The sequence below is a fragment of the Branchiostoma floridae genome, chromosome 3 (genome assembly GCF_000003815.2).
Source record: "Branchiostoma floridae strain S238N-H82 chromosome 3, Bfl_VNyyK, whole genome shotgun sequence".
NCBI classification, from domain to species: Eukaryota; Metazoa; Chordata; class Leptocardii; order Amphioxiformes; family Branchiostomatidae; genus Branchiostoma; species Branchiostoma floridae.
Window position 1 is genome coordinate 26,795,677 of NC_049981.1, and position 24,267 is coordinate 26,819,943.

At 40.1% G+C, this 24,267-nt stretch overlaps 2 protein-coding genes across 9 annotated transcripts in view; one reads left to right on the forward strand and one right to left on the reverse strand.

Moving 5' to 3' along the window:
- Positions 1-7,107, forward strand: part of LOC118411518 (long-chain-fatty-acid--CoA ligase 1-like) — a 35,460-nt gene extending 28,353 nt beyond the window's left edge. For all 8 annotated transcript variants that reach the window (XM_035813826.1, XM_035813828.1, XM_035813825.1 and 5 more), the window contains 10 exons: positions 335-389; positions 854-949; positions 1,568-1,640; positions 2,311-2,399; positions 3,255-3,371; positions 3,578-3,631; positions 3,838-3,927; positions 4,447-4,548; positions 5,005-5,076; positions 5,644-7,107. In XM_035813826.1, coding sequence (XP_035669719.1) covers positions 335-389; positions 854-949; positions 1,568-1,640; positions 2,311-2,399; positions 3,255-3,371; positions 3,578-3,631; positions 3,838-3,927; positions 4,447-4,548; positions 5,005-5,076; positions 5,644-5,781 — 886 coding nt within the window. In that variant the 3' untranslated portion in view covers positions 5,782-7,107. The remainder of the gene's footprint in view (positions 1-334; positions 390-853; positions 950-1,567; positions 1,641-2,310; positions 2,400-3,254; positions 3,372-3,577; positions 3,632-3,837; positions 3,928-4,446; positions 4,549-5,004; positions 5,077-5,643) is intronic.
- Positions 7,108-12,022: 4,915 nt separating this feature from the next.
- Positions 12,023-24,267, reverse strand: part of LOC118411517 (calcium-activated potassium channel subunit alpha-1-like) — a 42,757-nt gene continuing 30,512 nt past the window's right edge. Inside the window, exons 20-29 of the mRNA XM_035813822.1 lie at positions 23,886-23,994; positions 22,154-22,352; positions 21,290-21,514; positions 20,698-20,893; positions 19,088-19,201; positions 18,268-18,398; positions 17,029-17,223; positions 15,668-15,954; positions 15,032-15,066; positions 12,023-14,728 (exon numbers count right to left, since the gene is read on the reverse strand). Coding sequence (XP_035669715.1) covers positions 14,637-14,728; positions 15,032-15,066; positions 15,668-15,954; positions 17,029-17,223; positions 18,268-18,398; positions 19,088-19,201; positions 20,698-20,893; positions 21,290-21,514; positions 22,154-22,352; positions 23,886-23,994 — 1,583 coding nt within the window. The 3' untranslated portion in view covers positions 12,023-14,636. The remainder of the gene's footprint in view (positions 14,729-15,031; positions 15,067-15,667; positions 15,955-17,028; positions 17,224-18,267; positions 18,399-19,087; positions 19,202-20,697; positions 20,894-21,289; positions 21,515-22,153; positions 22,353-23,885; positions 23,995-24,267) is intronic.

The window sequence follows — 24,267 nt, forward strand, 5'->3', positions numbered from 1 at the left end:
GTCTGTCTGTAAGTTTCTATATGCCTGTGTATTTTTGCCTACATGTGACTTCCAGTATTGATTATGTAGTATTGCGATATTTCAACCCTACCAAAGATTTTAGCTGACAGAAACAGTTGGCACATATTTATTATTAAGAAAAAGGTCATAATTTTCCCCCTCCACCTCTGCTTAGAGAGTAGCAATGTTTGTCTGGGGACTGAAAGGTTTTGAAAGCAGTATGTATGCAAGGTGTTACTACCATTACCTTGTTGTAAGAGATTTCTGTTCATGTCTATATGAGTGTGTGTCTACTGTGGCATCTTATTGTAACATTCTATTGTTTTTTTGACAGGGGAGTTTTCAACAATGACACGCTGTGGGACAAAGTGGTCTTCAAGAAGATACAGGTGAAGAAAATCTTGTAAACTTGTAAGACATGTACTAGCAATGACGACTGCTGTCTGCAAACTGCATTTCTTTTCTGCAGAATCCAACAAACGTTTTTGAAGTTTTCTAAAGAATGAGTGTGTGTGTCTGTGCAGAACAACATGACGAGAACTGTCTGTAGCTGCATCTTATGATGCAAGCGAACGATTGATTGAAAGAATGAGCAGAATTTGGATCAGTGCTATTTCCAATGTTTACCTTGTACCTAACCTGTACTAATAGATACATTGATACATATCATAGGTGTGTACAGGGGATGCCAAGGAAATCCCTGCAAAGTTTTTACTGTGTGATCCTACTTTTTAAGATTTGAATGGTGAAACATGCTTAGTGCAGGTGATTTTAAATATTCAATGCAGGTACATGTATGAAGTAAAAAGTATTTGGGGCCCAGTTTTATGTTTGTATGTTTGTTTGTTGGCAGGAGAACCTGGGAGGACGTGTGAAGTACATCGTGACAGGCGCTGCCCCACTGTCCCCCACCATCATGACGTTCCTCCGCTGTGCCATGGGCTGCTTTGTAAGTACTGCGAATTTACTTACTTCTGCAGGGACTGAGTTTTGCAGTAGAAGGTGAAAGGGATTTTTTGTGGGGTTGTAAGGTCAAGAGAAACAATTCTGCAGAACAGTAGTAATACGATGGAAACATACAATCATGTATGTTCACTGTGTCGTGAATTCATGGCACAGAGGTCACTGTAAAAATGTAAAATGATACCACTGCAAACATTTTCATATTTGCAGTAGTGGGGTAGAGTGAGGATTTAAAGTACCCAAGCTGTTGGATATTTACAGAAATGGTACACGTTTGTTCAAAATACAACGATGCTGTGATACATATGGAAATATTATGATGGTAAAAAAATGTGTTGGAAGCATGAGAAGTGTATTGGAAGCATTGAGAAGTGTATTGGAAGCATTGGGAAGTGTATTGGAAGCATTGAAAAGTGTATTGGAAGCATTGAAAGTGTACTGGAAGCATTGAGAACTGTATTGGTAGCATTTGAAATCATGCGAGTATAATACATAACTGTACAGTGCATATGTACTGTCATGAGTGGACTACTATCAATGACAGTCAAATCACAGCAGACAGGGTGTTTCTATCTCATGTTGTTTTATCTGTTGTCTCATGCAGGTGTTTGAGGGTTATGGTCAGACGGAGTCAGCTGCGGCTGCATCATTAACATTCCCCATGGACTTCAGTGTTGGTGAGTCTCCATCACGGCTGGGGCTGTCTCAGGCCTCGAAATACTTTTTTCTGCACTAGTACTGGGGCAGGTAACATTGAAAATTACATGCACCAGACAAATTTTACCTGCACCACTCTGAATTTGGCAAGTATCGATTGTACTAAAATTGTTCAGGAACCATTGCTATTTTTCTTTTATACTTTATAGGGGGTAACAGTCAATGCAGTTAATAACAATCCATATACACCTGCATCATAAGACATTTACGTACAAAGATGTATATGGACCAGTGCAGCTTAGGTAGGCACCAGAAAGACATGCACAGCTCCAATTTTACCTGCACTAACCTGCATATGCAGGTGGTATTTCAAGCCGTGTGTCTTGTCTACAGATGGTCAAATTGAAATGATGAAAAGGCACATACTATATGTTTTGACTATAGCAAGTTCAAAGGTCTGGAATCCCTCCTTGAAACAGGAGGTACTGGTTTGGGTTTGTTTGTATTCATTATGCTTGTCACATTCACCCCAGCATGACAAGAAGTGCAGATCAGAGGTGCCAGAATTACTAGTAGTCATCCCTGAACCTTGCAGTGACAACTGATGCTGTGTCCCTACTTCCAAGACATTCCATGGGGTCAATGAAGAGTCTACTATTTTTTACAATGTTTTTATTTTCCTGCGTGCAGGTCATGTTGGCATCCCGGTGGCCTGCGTAAAGATCAAACTGGATGACGTACCAGACATGAACTACTACGCCAAAGACGGAAAAGGAGAGGTAAGAAATAATCAATAAAGATCCGTTTCATGCTCCTCTGCAGAGCCTCACCTGTGGCCTATACAATACACCTTGGGAAGGCTGTGCTAAACCAGGCTGAGGTGTTCACTTTTACGGCTGTTGTTAGCTGTCAGCCAATAAGGGAATCACCCAAAAGTTTTCTTTAGGCAAAGTCGATTCTCTGACCACCAGATTAGAACCCATGTCCATAAATAGGAAACCTCAGCTTGGTTTAGTAGAGCATCCCCATGAATTTGACTTTATTCAGGCTGTAACTGTGGGCACTAGACAGCAAGGCTGGTATCGTGGCCACAGACATGCTTGTATGCTTCCCCGTGCAATGTTAATTGTATGGGCTGCAGGTGACACTCTGCATGGGGTAATGGTCCGTTTTTATAACCTTGAATCCTGAAGATTCTTTTCATGGTCAGTATTGGTAACAAGTCTTGCACTTGTTTATTTTTGTTATTTGGACTGTTCATGAACTGAGACCAGTACAGATGCTGTTATGTTCAAAGTTCAGATTTTCTGTCATGCAATCAAAACAGTTCCCCACCTGAAGATATCCTCCTACGCAGGGACATCCAACAGCCAAACTGCCTGTTTGGATGTACCCTGCTCTTTTAACCGTCACTCTTAGTTCCTTTGGACGTCCCCCCCAAACCAGCTGTCAGCCAATCAGAGAATAGGCTTTCCGTTTTCAAAAGCTGTCCTGCATGTATAAGGGTAATCTCATTAATATTTATAAGCAGGGCGGTCAGGAAATAAGGGTGACGGTTGAAAGAGCAGGCTGTTGGATGTCCCTGCTCAGGAGGATGCCTGAAGAAGGCATTCATGAAAATCTACTGTTCACAGATCTGTGTGAAAGGAGCTAGTGTGTTCAAGGGATATCTGCACGAGCCAGAGAAGACAGCAGAGACGATAGATGCCAATGGGTGGTTACATACAGGAGACATTGGTACCTGGACTCCGGTAGGTGTCCTAAGCATTAAGTACATATAGTTTGATTTTTTTCACTGTCAACAATACTCAATAATGTGTTGCAAAATACTATCAGTAGCGTACAGAGAAGTGTACATTGTATATCCTCGTTTTTATCGCTAATTTACTTTATATACACACTCACATACCTAGATACATATTGGGACTAAATTTCATGGCTTTTTACACTCTTACAGCAAGGAACCCTGAAGATCATTGACAGGAAGAAGCACATCTTCAAACTGGCTCAGGTGGGTCAAGAATTCTCATACCTCACTAGTGTCACTTCTACAAGTGCATGTCAAGATGTTTTCCCCATTTCTGTATTTCTTCTTGCAAAAAGCAACGGGTGCTATGCAAACGCCACCCATATAGTGCTAGTGTTTACTTGCTGTGACCTTGAACTTTCCCACAGTATTATGACATGTTGAAGTGTCAATGATTCATCTACCTTCAGGGAGAATACATCGCCCCAGAGAAGATAGAAGGTGTGTACCTGCGCAGTCCACTGGTGGGACAGGTGTTCGTACATGGAGAGAGTTTACAGGTGAGTGGACACACAGACACAGCCTGCTGTTCATCATATTCCACCACTGTTTGACTCTTTCATCGCTTCTCCGTAGTCTTCCAACCCCTCAGTACAGAAACAATTGGCATTTCAATATTCATCTAAAACATAAACAAGAGCTCTGATTGGCTCAGAGTCACACTGTCCTCATGGCAACATGTTAGGCATTGAGAAGTTCAACCTTCCGTTACTCTGCTTCTGGGAAATATTTTATTGCCGATATGATGCTGGAAGCTATTATGAGGAGCAAATTTTTAATGGGGTTGGGGCCAGACTATTCTGTGTTTTCCTAATTATCCTGTATAATACTTTTCTCCAAGATGTACCACAGAAAATGTACCTTTAATTACATACTACAACATGTAGTTGTTGAAAATCTGTAGGAAGGAGGAAATAAATGACTCAACTAGGGATAAATGATAAAGCAGATTGCTTTAAAGTATTTCAAGTTTTTTCCATGTTTTGAAATATGTTTCTTGTCCTCCCTGTTGTTCCAAGGCCTGTCTGGTAGGCGTGGTGGTGCCTGATGAGGTGGCCTTTCCTCAACTGGCATCTTCCAAAGGCATCACAGGGGACATGGCAGAGCTCTGCAAGAATGCGGTAAGCTTCCCTCTACATCTCAAGGGTCAACACTGGTTACTTTAGACTCTGGAAGATTTGGAAGACATCAGTCATTACTTGTAACAAGTCATTTTTTTGTAACAAGATAAGTACATGTAGTGGTATGGTGTATCTTTGGTACATGAGGTACCAACATTATCAACAGCAAGACTACTCTAGAGGCTGCAGCAGCAGAGTCCTAGTGCATGCATTCTGGTTTACTGCTATGGTATAGCAAGAGCTTAGAATATTGTTTTTTTACTTATCTGTACTCTGTGTGTGTGTATATGTGTGTGTGTGTGTTTGCGTGCTTCTGTGATTGCCAATATACACAATGCAGCATCGCCAGTGTTGCTATTTTGTGTACTGGAAGGGACACAAAGCTGTATGCATGGGTAAGGGGTAAAGTCTACCATCTCTGATTGCCTGACATGACAATGTTGTGTTTTGTTGCAGGCACTGAAGAAGGAGGTTATGGACAGCATCATAGCCCTGGGGAAGAAATCCAGCCTGCACTCATTTGAACAGGTGAGGACTGTCATGAGCCTGGTATCCGTCCTGGCATAGCTCCATTCAAAGAGAAATGATTGGCATTTTAGTATTCGCCTAAGATATGGGCAAGTCTCCTTGTCTGTGTAACGGTGTTGCAATGGGGTTCGAAGAAAGCATTTAGATGTTCAGCCTACATGACTTCTGGGAAATACTCAGTTTCCAAAATAATGTAGCATGAAGTAAGGACCAAACGTTTAGATAGAGATGGTAGAGTATTCTGCATGGAAGCGATTTTTGCATCAACAAGACCAAGAATATGGTGGGTCATTCGGTCTAGGAACAAAGGAGATGAATTGCTTTGAAGATTTGACAGAAGAAAGAAGCAGAAACATTACAAATACAATACATTTCACCATACCTGTGGTATGGCTGAAATACAATAAATTGATACAAAGGTGTCTATTGGTATTCCTTTCTTCCTAAAAAGTCCCTTAACAGTAATATAGTTTAATGCTTACAAATGGGGGCGTTAGGTACTGTTGATGTTGGTCCATTTCAAAGTTTTTTCTTATGCCTCAAACTCATCTTTCTCCACACCAATAGGTGAAAGATCTTTACTTGTGCCCGGAGCCCTTCTCGGTAGAGAACGGACTCCTTACCCCCACCTTCAAGTCCAAGCGACCACAGCTGAGGGACTTCTTCCAGGACCAGATCACCGAGATGTACAGCAAGCTCACCTAAAATCAGAATATGATTGACAGTTGTCGAGAGCAATCAACCTTCTGCCTCAAGTTCTACATCACATGATGCTCTATGCTAATGTTGAAATTGATGTTGGCATTAGACACTTTATGCTTGTTTTTTTGCCTTGAAGAAATGCGCAATATAGGAGTGGTTTAACTTGAGTTTAAAATTTCTTCATTGTGTCTTTAGTTAGCTAGGTGTAAATCTCAAATTGAAGTGCAAGGCAATGGTTTAAATTGAAGTTGTTTCTGTAATTTGCAATACAGTTGTCAAAAACAGCTAACTCTTAAAGTTTACTTTAAACCTTATTCTTGTTTCTCCTGGAATGAGAAAATGGATTTGAAAGTGCAACCAGTTTGCCAGATGCTTGAAGTAACTTTGATGGCAGCATAAAGTTAAAGTTTATATGCAATTAGTTTATTGCAACACTTCTGCTCCAAGTTATTTTCTTAGTTAGATATATCCTACTTGTTTATATAATGATCTCCTGTACTCTAAGATATCAGTGTCCATCTGCAGCGAAATACTAGGTGCAAGTAACATTTAATATTACCAGCATTTTCTGACATGAAATGATTTGAAATCTCAAATTGGTCACATAGACTTAAAGCCATAAAATCTCGTTCATATGTAACAGTCTCTTCAAATTTCTAGATAGTATGGTTGTATGAAACAAGTACCAAGTAAGTTAAGTATGGTTGTATGAAACATGAAATGTAGAAGTACCTTTCTTGCTTGGGTTTATGTGTATAAGGTAGGGTCTTAAACGGCAATGCTATCAATGCAATACATGTACACTTTTACTGTGTCTTGTTATAGTGCAGGTTTCGAATGTGGTCCCTTTTTTGTACATGATTCTTACCTGCGTTAGGGTGCTTGTTTATTATGCATGCAGTAGAATTCTTCAGTCATGTTCCAGCTTAGTCCTTCTCTCCAAGCAGATGTCTGGGGGACATTTCTGACAGTCCTTTACCCCAGTTGGCAGTCAGAAAACTTAACAGAATGACAAAGTTCATTGTACACTTTCAAAGAGCTAATACCTAGCCAACATTTTGGAAATCACCTGTCACCTTCCTTGGCGCAATTATTGATAGGTTCTATTGTACTTTGTTCTACAGTGATTTACCAAGTAGATGAAATTATTCACAAAAATACATGTTTCAATTGTACACCTCAACATCTGCTTAGAGTTTATCATATCCCCACTTTTGTGTAGTCTACACTAATCTTGGAAATATCTAGTTTGTGGGAACCGAATTAGAAAGGAACAAAAATTTAATTTAATCAGAAAGAACAGTATTGGAGGGTGTGAAAATAAGATAAATTGACTGAAAGCATACTGCTGAATGACAGGAAAATGGTCAACTGAAAGAAAATATACATAGTCAAACAGCTTTTCAACACCCCTCTCTATCAATTCTTCCTGGTTTAACTGTTATGGTAAGCATTTTTGTAAATCTAAAAGAAAATACAATTTGTTGTTCACATTTATCAAATACACAATGTACTAATGTACAAAATAATTTTATAACAATTGATAGTTGCAATGACTGAATCTTAATGATAACATNCTATGAACACGGATTGGTGTCACGGTTGTAGTTAACCGATTTTTGAGTCAACAAGAACATTTGAGCAAAAAAAACAACAACACATGACTACGTTAGACGCAAGGTCACTGCGTGTTGCCGGCTGTTACATAAAAAAACATGCATAACGATCGTCATGCAAACTCAAAGTTTTACGCCTGAGACATAAAGGTATGTGAAACACAAACGATGAACTTGATGAGTTTATTTCGCTATTAAACTGACCTGAACAAACACGATTAACTGCAGCGTGGAACGCCCTCCCCATCTTAGGTCACGGTCATTCCGTTCACCTTGTTGTTTATCATGTAAGTTACCACAGCGCTGCGTTGGTCCCCAGCAAGCAAGTGGAGAACGGAAACGAAGTCTGGGTGAATTACAATAAATCTACTTACAGCTTTATACACGGTGGGGGTGGCCGGCACAGCACAAATCCCCAGGCACAAATCAGCATAAGCCAACGCGAAAGTTAAGTGTAGCAGAAACCTAACCCCTTGAAGTTTGCATGATTGACAGGCGGACGGGTTTGAAGTGTACCGACTGCGGCACGTATTGATAATGAGGGCATAAACAAACTACGTACATCAAACGTAAATCAAAATTGTTTGCTAAGAATAAAAGAAATTTATTAAATATGAATTGCGGGCTCTGAAAAAATGATTGGGCCGTTCAAAATATGAATGAATTTACACAGATTGACTGTGACAGGAAGCATAGCGGAGATGTGCTGCGTACTGTGAAGATCACGTGCAGTGTGCAGGGGTAGCCATATCAATTTCTGCTCTGAGAGTGTCCGGCAACTGCGGGACGTGAACGAATATAATAGATTTGTGGCAATTTTAGCGATTACGCTAATCAGCTGTTTCTGTGAATTTGTGCGATTTACAGTAGTTGGTAAGGCCCCCTTTCGAAATTTCCACTAGACGGCGATCGCGCTGCGCTCTTACTGCGACATAAACAGGATATGTGTAACATTCGATTTCACACTGGGTATATGGTTCATAGAAAACGTAAAAGTGTGACTGAGCATGCTGAAGAGAACCCTTCGCACTGCGTTGTACAAGCGGCAAACTCTGTGAGACGTTTCAAGCTGTGAATGTACCTTCCGATTTTGTGCTACGCAGTGTGCCGTAACTTGGTACGCTTGTTTTAATTTTGCTCTCTTCAGAAGTTAGTCTAATTCAAGTAGATAGAAACGAGACTTCAATTCTATAATATTTGACAATAAAATTGTGACTGTATGTACTTCTTGCCTCATGTGAGGCTGTATCTAGCACAATCTAGCTGATGTTTTTACGGGGAAAGGGACTGAATGCACTGTTTGCGATGGTCCGACTAAGAAAATCATTACGAAAAAAACAACACCGCCAACATCAACAAATCTCTGCCTACCTTTTGGGAAATATCTTCGACATCTTAATTTTCATAGACGGTCAGCCCAAATTTGGTGCAACATGATGACACCGGTAGATTCGGTCCATATTTTATAAGCAGTCAATTAAAGAATCAAAAGCACACCTATTTGTCACGTTTCATGTAGGGCCCCGCCCCCGTATAGAGCGCAAGCATATGAGGTCCGATCGGCTTACCGGAGACTATTTTGAAAGTACCTTATTTAATTTCACCTATTGTTCGATTTTTTTTTACTTCTATGGTAGCAACAACTGACAGTTAATCGGGGCCGGGAAAATGACAACAAAAACATCGGCGCTAGCACGATGCGACTGACCAGAACAATAAGGGGAGGGGCGCGGCACCGACTGGGTTCGACCAGTCGCTTCTCGCTTCTCTCTCGCCGCCGGCGCGCGTTAGGAATTATCATCAAAGTCAGCACCGTCCGCAAACATCCGCTGATTTTTTAGAGATTTTTGCAAAATTTGTCTATACTTACGCGCCGAGTTTGTTCGTCAACAATGACGGAAAGCGCAAAATTAAACTTATTCTTATGTTATCAACTGAACTTCGCGGCTCGCGTTCTGCACCAAGTCAGAGAATATGAATTTCCCAAGTGATTCAAAGCTTTATTTTTTAAACATTTGAATACATATTGTTGAAGGAAGCCAGTTTTTTTTCCATGGCTCTCTCTCCGCAAGCCAAGAAATTTCTCCCTGGACCTCCCCAAGCCGAAAAAATTCATAGGCCTTGACGCTCCCGCAGACGACACGCTAAATGTCGTCGAGTAAACCCTGTTGACGACCGTCAGAAATGGATAAAATTTTGGACAGACAGACTGCCCCTGTGGCTTGTAGCTATGGGGCTGTGATGAGATGATGATGAGAAACCCTGTTTGGAACAATATTGGACGTTGTGTTCATTATTCAAGATGTATAACGTTACAGATAAAAAATCATCAAAATTTATTTGTACCTTCTTGCATGTCTTGACTTATCCTGTGTCAACATCTGCAACTTAATCAGTTTACCCTTCCAGGTAGAAATGCTAGACTAAACCATGTGAAGGTAACATTCTGTATTTGCTTGCAAATATTACCTTTCTAATTAATATTTGATTAACACTAGCAATTGACTGATTCAATGGACTGATGTCCCAGCAGAAATGTTGACTACAGTTAACTGTAGTTTTTGTTGTTGCCAATAAGGGTGGCAAGTGCTTCATTTATTATCAACAATAAATTGCAGCTAAGTTTTGAGTTCTGTATTTTTACCAGTCAGTTAAATTACTTGGTGATTTGTTCAGCCTTACCTGCAAAATGTTTAATTAACACTGGAAATGATGAGTTATATTGAGTTTGTTTTTCTTTCAGCGATTTACTTGTGCTTATTTGTATGTATGAGTTCATATGTGTGCATGTAGACACGTGTGTGTGTACGCACGTAGCCATGAGCAGTTTACTTGCTTATGTTCATCCTGCCTGACATGCTGAATAGTGGTCAATATACAGCACGGCATTTAAAAATGCTGATTGTGATCTTTTGCCGCAAATTGCTCCCTATGGAAATGGTAACACAGATTAGGCTAACAGAAAGGAAAACTCATCAAGTTCATGTAATGTTACTTCTTTTTGTTGTCCTCGTTTTACGTCTATTATTTCGCTAGACGTGGCCTCTTTGTGCTGAGTAACACATGGTTCGCTTTTGAGTCAATAGTCTCTCTTGGTATTTAACTCTTGGTTACTTACTTTTAACTCTACGTTACAAGCACTTGGAGTTTTCAAGACATACATGTAGGTAGGCTTGAGGTTGGTCTAACAGCGACACCTATCTCGTCTGGTCAGTACTACAGCACAGCAGCAGACAACATACAGGACTAATTTTTTTTGTGCCGTTATAACTTAGATTTCACTGCTGTATTTGTTCTCAGCACTAGTGACTTCTGAAGCAGCTTTGACACCAGACACCTGTCAGCTCTGGAAACTGAGTTCTGAGGCTTCAAATCAGCACTTGGCTTCCAGCACTGAGAAAGGTTCAGCTCATTAAATCCAGTGCTGACAAGTATTCTACACTGAGGCCACCAAATCTGAGGCAGACACAATTCAAAACGTTGCGAGCTTGAGTTACTGTTGCGCAAGGTTATACTGCCACACAGATATAGCACATATGCACGAGTTACTAGTATATTGCAAATACGACTTTACATTAATTATTCAAAAGAGACCCCTAGCAGTCAATGAAATAAATGCTGCAGATTGACCAATCAGCATACAGGTACATTTTGTGTATGTCATAGTTTGATGTGCGGTAATATCAACATTATATTATCTGTAAGTATGCAATGTATTGAAATGAGCAACCAGTATCCACATCATATTCAGGCTGCACAACACAGTACATTTGTACGTGTCCACAGTAAAAATTACTGCAACCAAAATCTTGAACCTAATCAGATCTTATCACCCTGTTCTTGTATCCTTGCCACCATTTTTAACATGAAAGTCAGCAAGACTTGGACTTACAAATGTGTGGAGGTACAACTAAGCCTGTATTGTGGATTGACCTTCACAGTAGTTTCACATTAATCCGTCCATTCTTCATTTATTTTACAACATACAACTTGTTTAATTTCCATGTGTACATTGACATGAGTTATCAGCGTCAATGTCACCTTTAGGCCGCACAATTTGTATTGTAATGTATAACTTAGTCATTGTTGACCTGCAATGATACTTTCGACAGCTAGGGGTCCCCACTGCCTCGATGATTGATTACTTTAAGTGGTATTATATGTATGTATGAGATGCATAATGCCTTTTTGTTACTTGACATTGCTTATGAGATGCTTTAGAATGTAATTGAAATGACGCTAACATTTTCAGCTGGTTGTACCCTTGATTTTTTAAATCTATTTTCACTTGCTTTAGGATGTACTGATTTTTATCTTCACCAGAGGGTTATATTTTGAGAGTGTTTGTCTTTCTGTGAACAGCATAACTCGAGAAGCCTTGGATGGATCCTTATGAACTCTAGCACGTGTTGACGGATTGTCATGATTTTTGGTATGTGGAGGTGGAGTCTACTTTCACATATCTTACATATGCAAACAAACAAAAACTAAATTGATGAGGTCTATTGTACCTGCTATGAAAAATAAGGTATGAAAGGTAAATTCCTTTCAAGCTTTTGATGACAGAAGAATCAAACATGTCTGCTGACGATTGTGACACACATAAAAAAAAAAAACTCGAAACATAATTATTGTGATATATCTGATTTTAATCCATAGTGAATTCACCACAACACTGCGTTGCCATTGGCTAGTATCAGGTGCCCAGTCATACGGAATGGAGGTGTACTCAGTGACAACAAAGCAGTATATACAGATTAAATGCTGCATTTAAGTACAACACACCACTGTAATAACGTAAGTCACTTCCATATACTAACAGCCTGTATTGTCAACAGACAGAATAAAGGTGGTGTTTATAAAACACTTCCGTGAAGTCTGGGTCACTCATGACAATTTTGTCTATATTTAACAACTCCTAAACTACTGACATATGTTGAATGTTAACAGACATAAAAAACATCAGTGTATCTAACATTCTTGCACTGCATGCAAAAGTCAAATCACATAACTTGAAAACCGGTAAACGATGGTACCTTTACGGCCTAAAGAGGCACCCTGCACTTGCAATTCATGTAATAAAAACATTTTCACAAGAATGGAAATTCAGCTTGCGTAGAAAGGACGGGGCTCCAAAACGCAAGACCACTGCAACATTCAATGCCTAGATCACTTTTGTTCACAGATAATCCAAAACTACTCTATGGCAACATGTACAGTTAGGAGACTGAAACAGTTAGGTCTCAAAATGGCTGAGTCTGACCTGTGATGCAAAGAATGTTACGTCCATTTCTGACGTATAAAGTGATATGAACTAAAAAGTCATCTGTTCAGAAGTATTCACAATTGCCAACGGACAGTACAAGCCATAATACTGCATAGATAGCAATAACATTTTTTACTCGAGAAAAGAAACATTTTTTAAATTTGTGTTACAATATATATATAGTCAGTAAACAATATGTCCTTGAGACCTACATATGCCATTATAAGCTGCAGCAAAGATCACATTAAGCCATGTTTATGCAATGAAAAAATAATCCCTATTAATACAAAAAGTTGTCAAGGCAGACAAAGGGCACACACACCACGTCACATCTGGGGATGGTAGGCCACACAAGCTGTTACATGTTTACGATTTTGTTTTTTCTTTTAAATAAGACATTCGTAGATCTTTTTGTAGCACTGGCTACCCGTTGAATTTCCAAGTTATATATTTTTTTTGGTACCAATTTCTTTTCATACTGGACACGTTGACGTTGAAACGTTTACAAAGGTTTAAAAGGTGATAAAGGTTACACGTATATAAGGTGCAGTGCAGTATTGTTGAAGTAGGGTACTGTGGTTAGGTTGGCTTTGCCCAGCTTTGGAGGACTTCCTCTGTTCCACTCACCACCAACACAATCTAGGTGCCATGGTGCATGATGTACAAAATGTGCACGTACAAAACCTACCTAGTAACATTCATGTGGACCTCACATACATGTTGTGTAACTGTTACAGTCACTGTCACTGCATTAGAAAAGCTGCAGATCTGACCTTTTAGGTAATATATTGATCGCAGCTGTCTGTTCTGACTTAGAAATTGGGACACAACTCTTTCCTCCCGAGTTGATCGAACTGCACTCAAAGACCTCTTGCACAGGGATAAGGATGGGACGAGACATCCACGACAACGTACGAACAAGACACATCAAGTTTTCCCACTTCTTGTAAGCTCCCCAATATATATAATATGGTGTTCTTAAGTGCTATATGATGTGAACATGATGTTGCTGTGCGTACAGCAATGGTGGATGGATGGATGGATAGATGGGTGGTGGAAGGTGGGTCTACCTGAAGGTGGTAACATGGAACAGAGTCAGGAGCTCCTGACTGGGCCATAGCGACACGAGAAATTCCTTTTCTGCATCCGCACACGTGGTACGAGAAAAACACTTGTTCGGCACGCAGACAATGACTTTCTGTGGCTGCGCACGCGGGCTGGAGGTGTGACAGAGTAGCAGTACAGCATCTGAACACACATACATCAACAAGCTCTTGGATCGCAACGTACAAACACACGTAGACACTTTTAGATAAACTTATTTACAGGAACCATGTTATGGCTCTATGCTTTACTGTCCTCCATTCAGTATCTTTTTTTTTCACACACAGGTAAATCCTTTCCTCTTTGTTATACTATATCATGCGATACTGTGTGTTATAAGCACTCTGCAGTTACTATAGCTTTAGTTTTCACATTGCACAACTTGATTAGATCTGTCCTGCATACTTTCTGTATTCTTTTAAATCACCCTGTCCAAACTCACTCTGCTACCTGTCCCTACTGTCTTGAGCCGAAGGAATACACCACAAAAAACTGTTCATACATACAAAACAGACAATTACGCCCATACACATAACATACAATTGGCTCAAAAATATCTTACAGCTGTATGTATATATATATATATATGTATATATATAAATTCATATTTATGTATAAACATATGACTTTCCATGAAAATCCTACAGCTTGACAAAATTGCACAAAATAGGACTGCTCTTTTCTTCAACAGAATCACAGGAAGTTGTAGTACTGTAACAGTTATAAGTTGACTTCAGTATCAATAGATACACCTTAATGATTAGATCCAATCAGTTGATAATTGATTGGATAATAAGTACTTATTGATAAATCTTAAGGTTCATGTGGACCAAAAATTTGCAGAGAACAACAGATTAGCTGCACCGTTGTGATCAGACGTCAAATTCTCTGGCGTGTTTCTCGGTTGTGAAGTCTTTGTCTTCCTGTGGCGACCTACGTAAGGTGACTTGAAGGGTGGACTTTTCTACACGGAGATGAAAGGCAATGGGAAAACCAAATAAATGTCACTGCAGATATGTCTGATACACAGCAGGATGGTGAAATGTGTTTAAGAAATTATCAATGTAAAAAATTAATACTTCTGAAGATGATGGTAGAAAAATATAAAGCTAGTATGACTAGCATGAAAAAGTTATGATGATGTAAACATGACACGATGATGCCTGAAATATTATATGTTCTTGCACAGTTTTCTTTTGGGACATGCCAAAGATATGTCTAGGTATATAGGATATTAAAAGCATGCCATTTTGTCAAAAAATTTTACCTTCTAGTCGAATATGCTTTGAACTCCTGTAAGCACTAATGAAAAACAAAAAAAGAACGCAAAACATCACTCTGTGAAAAAGGTTCTAGAAGGAAAATAGAGGTGCTTACTATACTTTGTTGTGTGCTATTTGCACATTTTGCCTTCAAGTGGCAAGAGGGAGGAAAAAGAAGAGAGTCCTCGTAAGAGTCTATATTTCTAGTAACATTATAGATTTGCAACTTCGATAGTATCGATGAAAGTGATGATAATTAATACTAATCAAGTAATTCTTTGGTGTTGATGAGTGACAGAAAGGAGGATGAATTGCACTTGATGGTGATGGTGGGATGACATGTTAATAAAGCGGCGTAGTCAGTAGTAGGTGAGGTGAGGTGAGGTGCACGGTTCCGACGCTCTCACAACTCCCTCAGTTCTCATGGTTAGTTCTCTCTGTAGGAGTCCACAAGGTAAGATGCACACAAGGTTGAAGGAAAAGAACTGAAATAGGCTTTTGTCTGGTTGGTAACTCAGAGAACGGGAACAGAATCATTACGCAGTAGTTAGGACAGCAGAGATAGGGTCGAGGCTCGTGCACGCCTTGTTAATTAGCAAGGAGCATCAGCCAAGGGTCAGACGTCAAAATCTGCGTCATACTTTTTCTTGGTCGGACGGTTTTTCTGCTTCCCCCGCATCAGGTGGCTCTGTGATTGGCTGAAACTGTTGGAGCGCATGTCCATGGGATTGCGGTCGAACTGTTGCAAGCAGAAGATCATGTCCGTTGTGCAGAGTTTGAACTCGTAGGGCGGATTACAGATTACGTATCTCTTTGAGGACGGGTTTTTGGTGTTGCACTCTGCGTCACGGAAGCGGTATATCCCGAAGGCGAGAAGGTTGTAGCTTTTCAGGGCGCTGACAAACAAATCGCCATAGCAACCGCCATTCTGGAAAATGCAATACAGACATGAGTAAACTCAACAACTTCATATCCTCAAGCAACCTCCAAATAAAAACATAACATTCAGCACTATGTAATACCAGTCTATAAAGAATTGTCATGAGCATTTTTCCTGTTTCAAGAACTTAACTCAAATTCTAGCTTTAGCACTAGTGCCTTTAAAGCATACTGCCAATGCTGACATTAGGTTACAGTTATTTAATTACTCATTACTGTATTCAAAACTAGCCAGCATTCATTATGTTTTTATTATAATCATTCCAGGTACGAATTCTTTTACAATACAGGGTTACAGTATCAACTGCTGAGGTTATGAATAATGGTTATCAGTTGGCTGTAAGTCTGTTCTGCCAAGAGGAGGCACCAGGTACCAGTACAAGCATGTCCTGACAGTTATTGACATTGTCTAAGGAATGTAAGAATGTAAGAAGGCATGCGCACCTTTCCGATGGTCTGTGTGAACAATTCCCAGACAGATAGGAGAGAGGGGAAAGTGAAAATCATATGTTTAGGTGCAATGGCATGGTAAGAGTAATAGATACATTATCAATGTTACATACATGAGAAGTATTACAACTAAGTATTTGCTAGTGCAGGGAGAGTCAATTCGTGACCCAAATCGATTTTTTATGAGGAAAATTAAGAAAAGTCATCTGATAAAAAAATATCTGAATATGACAACTACTTAGTCTAATATTTTGCCACGTTTCTAGCAAGAGGCCAGCACATAGACAGGTACATATTTTGTTTAGAATACATTGAAGCATGCTTCATTCATGTTTGCATTATTACCTGCAGCTTCCATCTGAGTACATGCATCTAAATATTGAAACACATTACAGCTGCTGCATTAATTGTTTTTCAATAAAACCTGACTGCATCTTCCACTGCTAGAAGGCCCCAAATCAAATTTTGTCCTTCCCTTTGCTAACATTTTAAATATCGTACTGCTTCATCCACCACTTCTGGAGTTGCACTGTCCACACACAAACACACAGATACATAAACAAACAGCACTGAAAAGATAACATTCCTTACAAAGGTAATAAGAAAATCTCACCCCGAATGCCTGGAAGGGTCCGTCCATCATGGGGATCTGTGCTACTTTACACCTGTCCCTGTTGCGCAGGGTCTCCGGCGTGCTGTACCCTCCCCGCATCCCAGAACCCTCCGCTAGGATCTGCTCCAGCTCATGGGTCGCCCCTCCGGTGATCAGTGTTCGGATCAGCGTCAGGGCGTTATCATTGAAATACGTCTGGGGAATGAAAGACACTTTGTGTAACCATTAAAGGCATACATGTACACTTCAAGGCATACATGTACAATGTTGTAGCACATCAGTTTTGTACAGTTATTAAGGAGGCCTACATATTCCTTTCCTGTAAGGAATTGGCAAGCAATTTTTGATTCACCATAATTTGTAGGGAAAGCTGTTACAGTAAGTCACCAGACTTTTTATAAAAGGTACATGTGGAAGGCTCTTTTTTTCAATAAATGACTTACTGAATTTTGCGTAATGCATACTGGTCCTACTGGTTGAGAACAAAGCATTTAACAACATCCTTGAACTATGCACAACAGGACTAGATTGCTTTTCCAGGAAGACATGACTAAAAACAATAATAATATTCCAATTCTTCAACTGTCCACAACAATGACTTGAGAGGCAGCAACATAGAAATAATGTTCTGTACACTAGCACTGTTGTCTCTGTCCCAGGTACTGAATGTTCTGTACACTAGCACTGTTGTCTCTGTCCCTGGCACTGAATGTTCTGTACACGAGCACTGTTGTCTCTGTCCCTGGTACTGAATGTTCTGTGCACTAGCACTGTTGTCTCTGTCCCTGGTACTGAATGTTCTGTACACGAGCACTGTTGTCTCTGTCCCTGGTACTGAATGTTCTGTACACTAGCACTGTTGTCTCTGTCCCCGGTACTGAATGTTCTGTGCACTAGCACTGTTGTCTCTGTCCCTGGTACTGAATGTTCTGTACACTAGCACTGTTGTCTCTGTCCCTGGTACTGAATGTTCTGTACACTAGCACTGTTGTCTCTGTCCCTGGTACTGAATGTTCTGTACACTAGCACTGTTGTCTCTGTCCCCGGTACTGAATGTTCTGTACACTAGAACTGTTGTCTCCGCATTAATTACATGTAAGATAAAAATTGAACACACAGTGCTACCAGTTGACTAACAATCTACTGAGCATTGCTTGCAAGCTTTGTGGCCAAAGTAACAACATAGAAAAACAGAGATTGGCAGTACTCTATACACCATATGATGTTAGAAGGACTCACCGCACTCATGAGTGAATCCAGGACACTAATGGTGAAGGCGGTCCCGCAGGCGAACGGTTGTGTGAGGTAGAGTTCGGTGTCGGGATCGTCATCATCATCCTGATCTAAGAACTGCACATTCCCATCATTCACTGCAACAGGAGTTAACAATTTAGAGGCCTGATGATATACAGTTCATGTACACTTAGGCCACACTTTGCTACTTTAAAACAATGCAATGATAACAAAGCCTGGAATGGGGAAATTCTTAGCCAGACTTATTGTGTAAGCTCCCATCCTTGAATCTGAACAGTGCTATATACTCAGGTACTGTATTCAGTAGGCAAAATACATGACACTTCTCCACACAGTAAGTTGCTTAACTTTAAAGAAGTTGTAAGGGATGATTAATTGATTAGTAATACATAGAGCTATTAGGTCCTCCTAAACTGTCCACTGCTAGTATAGTTATGTTACATGTATATCGTTTGTGCTAACTGTGCAACTACCATCACAGGAAAGTACTCAAGGTTAATTAAGGTCATGCTGCGACAGAATTTTGTTATTCCAGTCGAGCAGACCTGGGATGGGTTACATCTATACTAAATCACACATAATACCTTTTTTCTGGATTAATGTGTTATACTATGTTCTGGCATTCTTGATGGATGTTATATTATACAATTAATTTACGTAACTGTTAGATGCCTCTTTGGTAATTTTCAAGCAAACTGTATATCAAAGAAGACTCATCCTATCCTTCCTTAATTGGATTTTATTAACTTCAGACCATTTTACAGGTAACACCGAGCACTGTGTACTGAAGTGTACAGGTACCCACCCAGCTCAGTGATCATGGGCACATTGCTGCCCATGGTGGAGCCTCTCCTGGACACGTTGTTGTCTGGGCTGGAGGCTGGGGAAAATGCGTTGTTGAACCCTGGTGGAAGGAAACCTACAGGAACAGCAACCATCTTAATCAGACACACTGAGGATTATGAATGACTTAACATGCAATAAGATTATGCAGTTTCATCACTTGTCTTGAAAAAGACAATATTATACTGTTACATGTAGGTAAATAACTTACTTTTCAATCTGTGCTGCATTACACTACAATATATTCTTTGTGCCTATAGCTATACTCAGAAAGAACTTGTGTTCGTGGCATACATGTACATCAGGGCCCACAGATCCCTTTTCTACAATGCTTTTGAATTACATCTATCAATTCAATTAATAGGGAATGCTCTTTAATACCCATGAGTTGTAGCAAGATGGCCACAGTTTGTGTGATTAGCTTCTTTACTTAAGCGTAACACTGAATTTAGCATAAAGTTTTGCTGGGACTACCCATTTACCCTGTACATGTAGGCCCTTATACATGTAAGGTGTGGGTGAAATGGTACATACCAGTGACATGGAGGGTGAGCAGAATACCAATGGACAGCATGATTCAATTAAAAACATAATTGATAACAGCACTTACATGTAGAATAAAGGCCCAATACCCGTAGTACTGGCAATACAATTTCTTTTCAATCATTCTGTTGTTCTAGATATTCAATTAGTTGTAATTTCAGTTTTCTGGTCAATGTTTATCACATGTTTACATATATTAATACTTGGGGGTGTGATGAAGAGGAAATATAGAAAACCAAAGGAACAAATGGAAGCATTGGGTGATATTGGTCTATGGTTGGAAGAAAAATGGCTTCAGAATATCAGAATTCCATAAAGTGAAACATAGGCTTTCAGAGCACACCCACTATGCCCAAGTTAGGCAAAAGAAGTCTTTAGTTCTTGCTGCAGGCTTGAATGTAAAACAGAATGAAAGACTTGACAGATGAAAGATGAGGAAAAGGATCTAGATGTTACCTGTGCTCCCTGTAGGGAAGAATCACATAGTATCATGTCACACAAAAAGTGTTAGTTATAGACAGACTGCACAGAACACTGACACATGGACATGATCACCATCTACATGTAGCTTTATACAGTAAGTACACCAAACTTAAATCTAATCATTTGTCCGCTCTTCACATCTTTTTCCATGGTAAGAAAGCTTAAATCTAATCATTTGTCTGCTCTTCACATCTTTTTCCATGGTAAGAAAGCCGAGTTCCAAAACCCTGGTTACATGTAAGAAGTTTCTGGATGACAATTATATTACTTTTTTTTTAAATCATGCAAACTGAGAACACTGATCAAGTCAATATGATGACAAGTTGCCATGTGGCTAAAGACACAACAACACCAATGACGACGACAACAGCCTACTATCCTGAACCACGATGAGTGGATGACATGACACCGACCAGACGACACGGACAACAAGGTTGGACACGGGACAGACGTGGGACACGGAAACGCTGTAAAGCAGCATCCACTCACCAGCTCTACCCGTGCCTCCCCCAATAGGCGTGCCTGGCAAGATCCAAGAATGCCCACCTTGGGAATTGGCCTGTAAGAGGCCGATACTGTCGTCAAACTGCATGGACTTGATGTTGAGGGAGCAGAGGATGGCCTCCTTGTCCTGCAGACAGGGGTCCTGCTCCTGGCTTTGGTTGTTGGGGGACAGGATCACACACATGTCACACAAGTTCACGTTCACAGCTCGCAGGTCTGCCCGACACATTGGTGATCCCTGGGGGAGGGGGGCGACAACATTCGTGAGTGATTTCATCATGTTGGTAAACCACTGGATAAAACAAACAAAAACTCCATTATACCCAAATTTAGAGACTACCAAATTGAATGTTTTGGTGATTGTCTGTCATGAACCATGATTCTGGTGTTCACTTATTATTGTCCAGGTTATTTGACCCAAGAACTCGAGTTTTAATTTAAATTATATTCATTCTTAAGATAATCTCATCTGTAGTTGCCATCTGTCTACATAGCATGTACATGTATATGATAAACATTGCACACAGGTACAAGGGGCAGATACAAGAAAGAGTTCCGGTCAGTGCTATATCCCTGTACATCTGCTAGTTATACATACATCTAGGGTGCAATGGACTGAATTGGACAGACTTACTGGCAACACAGCAACTTTAGGGAAATTGCACAGCATGTCCCACTCCCTCTTGATGTAGTCCAGGTCGCCCAGTAGAACGATCGTCTTCAGCTCGTGGTACGAGAAGTTACTCGCGCGCAGCGGCATGACCAGGTTACGCAGGCCAATCAGAGGGGAGTCTGCCGTGCTGAATATGCACACGACCACGTGGCCACTCAGCACACTCATGGCTGCCTCATTACGGCTCTGGATAATATAACGAAGCGGCATAATGAAGGACAGCCACCAGGACACACTCCACCAGATTGATCCATGGGATCTGTTAGTGCCCAGTTATGGCCACTCAAACGTAGACATGTTATGTGAACAGTTAGTGATACGACTTTGTTGTTGTAAACAGAATCTTGGGTTGCATTTGGAGGTATGTTGTTAATGCAACTAGTCATTTATGGGTTCTGAAAGGTTATCCTTGAACTGTGTTAGTGTGAGATTTTGTCTTCGTTTGAGGGCCATATGGTTAAGAAACATTTAAGAGAAGTACCTACCTGTCTGGAGACCACAAAAATACAGAACAAAAACATTGGGTGGATAGGTTAGATAGCATCTTGTCTGACACATTCATTCTGATGTAAGTAAGACAAAGTCAGTTTGTTATCACTGTCTGTGGTGCTGAACATGTTGATGTTATTAAAAACATTTATTTCAGACACACACAAGCACTAACACAAACACACACACACACACACACACACTCTCTCTCACTCACACACACACACACACACGCTCTGACAGTCACACACACACAAACAACACATGTATACACATACACACCACAAATGCACAGACTTCACATCATTTTTCCCATATTAAATGACTTCCTCCCACCAGAATGGCTTTCTCCAGATCGCGGGAGGGGCACCAGTGGAACATCCCTGTGGAGTCGTACTTCTTGGTGTCACAGTCCAGGTCTCGTGCCTCGTCATTGTTCGGCAGGCTGGGGCTGTTGACGGGTGGAAGACTACTGTCAGGGAGTCTGCTTGGGGAAATTTGTAAGGACATCGGAAAGTATCGCCCCTTCTTCCCTCTGAGGAAACAAGTGAAGAAACAAAAAAATAAAAAGAAAACAAGAAAACAAGGAAAGAAAAATAAGATGGAACTTTTTAAGATACCATGCAATAGTAGAGAAGTCGAGTACACACATTTTCTGTGAATGTTTTTTGTGTGTGGTTGAAATAGAGAGTAACATCCTTCTTTTTCTAATTAAAGGTGGCCAAAAAATCTCAATCTTTAATATTGACAGGGGTAAAACTTTTGAAAGGAGCCAGAGTAGTTTTCTTTATTTCTTAACTTCTCTTCAAACCAACAATACATTTTGCTTTCAACTGAAGCTGTTTCTTTGGATTGCAAATTTTGTACGTCTTCAGGATTGCAGCCATGACTGCACCCATAATAGCTCAACGCTGTAATAATAGGCTAAAAGAATGTGTTTTAGCATATCTCATGTACATTTCCAGCAAACTTGAGCAGCAAAGTTCAGGGATACTTACTATCACATGAAGAACAGTTTGTCCAAAGTGAATGTGTGTGGCAACAGGACAGCAAATTAAGTTTAACCAATAAACGTACAAAAATCAGACAAACTCTGGAGTCATAGCACACAACAGAAAAATAACTCAAAATGGGTAGAAAACAGAAACAAAACAGACACCACCCCAAACACTGCAACCCAAAAGCACATGATGTTAGTTCAATAACTGTACATTAACAACAAGAATGCTTTACACCATTAAGCACAATCAAGCCATCTGTGAATAGTTTCATCAGGTATGTAAATCACAGGATAACCAAGTTCTCTGTACACATGTACCAAAAAGCTAATATTTAGTCATGTTTAGGACCGCACACTTCAACCTGTAGCAGTACCATCTACATGTCCATGTGTGAAATATAGAAGTAGTTAGTACTGCCCTGATGAGGAAGGGGATTGATGATCACCAAAATGTTGACTAGGTATTAACTTTTTGTTTCTGTACAACCAACATTATCATCCCCTATGAAGCCATGTTCTAATTCTACATGACAGTTCTTGGTGAATCTACGGTGCAGTTATTTCTCTAGCAAAACCATCTAAAAGAGCATGACTATGTAACTGCAAGCTGATGTGAGAAATTTCAACATACTTCATGCCTTGATATTTTACCAGGCCTAGCCAAAGACAATACATGCATGTACAAATGTAGCATGCAAGTGGTATGCCTGACATGACACATAAAATGTTCTCTTACAGTCATGCAAAAAAATTCAGTCTCCAGATGATGCTAACATGTTATTGCGCAGATGATGTTGCTTAGTGCGCTTTGTTTAATCAAGTATATTCAGGTTTTATTCAGGTTTCCCCCCCTGCCCTCCACTTTCATGATGTCTGCCTGCCATATTTGTAGCTAAAAACGTCTGAAAACCAAAGGAATAAACTGGTGTGGCCTAAACATTTTGATCAAGCTGTGTGAACAACATCTCTCACTTTGACACAGCCTTTATTCTGCACTCTTCCCATGGCAGATGGATATCATGAACAAAGATCAGGCTATTGTGATTCTTTATTACTCCAACAACTTACCTGGACGTCATGCCGTGGAAGTTACGGATGTTCCGCTTTGGAGAGTCCAACTCATTGGAGTTGCCATTCCGCTTTTTCTTGCTGGGTGCTACAACGTGTTGTGCTCCTTCTGTCAAAAATCAAACTAGATCGTTAATATTCCTGTCTACAGACACATATTTAATTCATGGATTTAAAGGACTAGATGTGGAGACAGGGCTAAAAGTGAGGCCATAGTGAAATAGTAAAAAGTTGGCAGGGGAAAGAAGCTTCGAGATGTGGAATCATGCAGAGTTACCTTCAGGGTGCTGTTGACAATTCTAAATTTTGTTAGATAACTGCCACTAGTTTATGAACTAGAAATACGGTGATTAAGTCCTGAAGAAATTGGTGCAATTGGGTT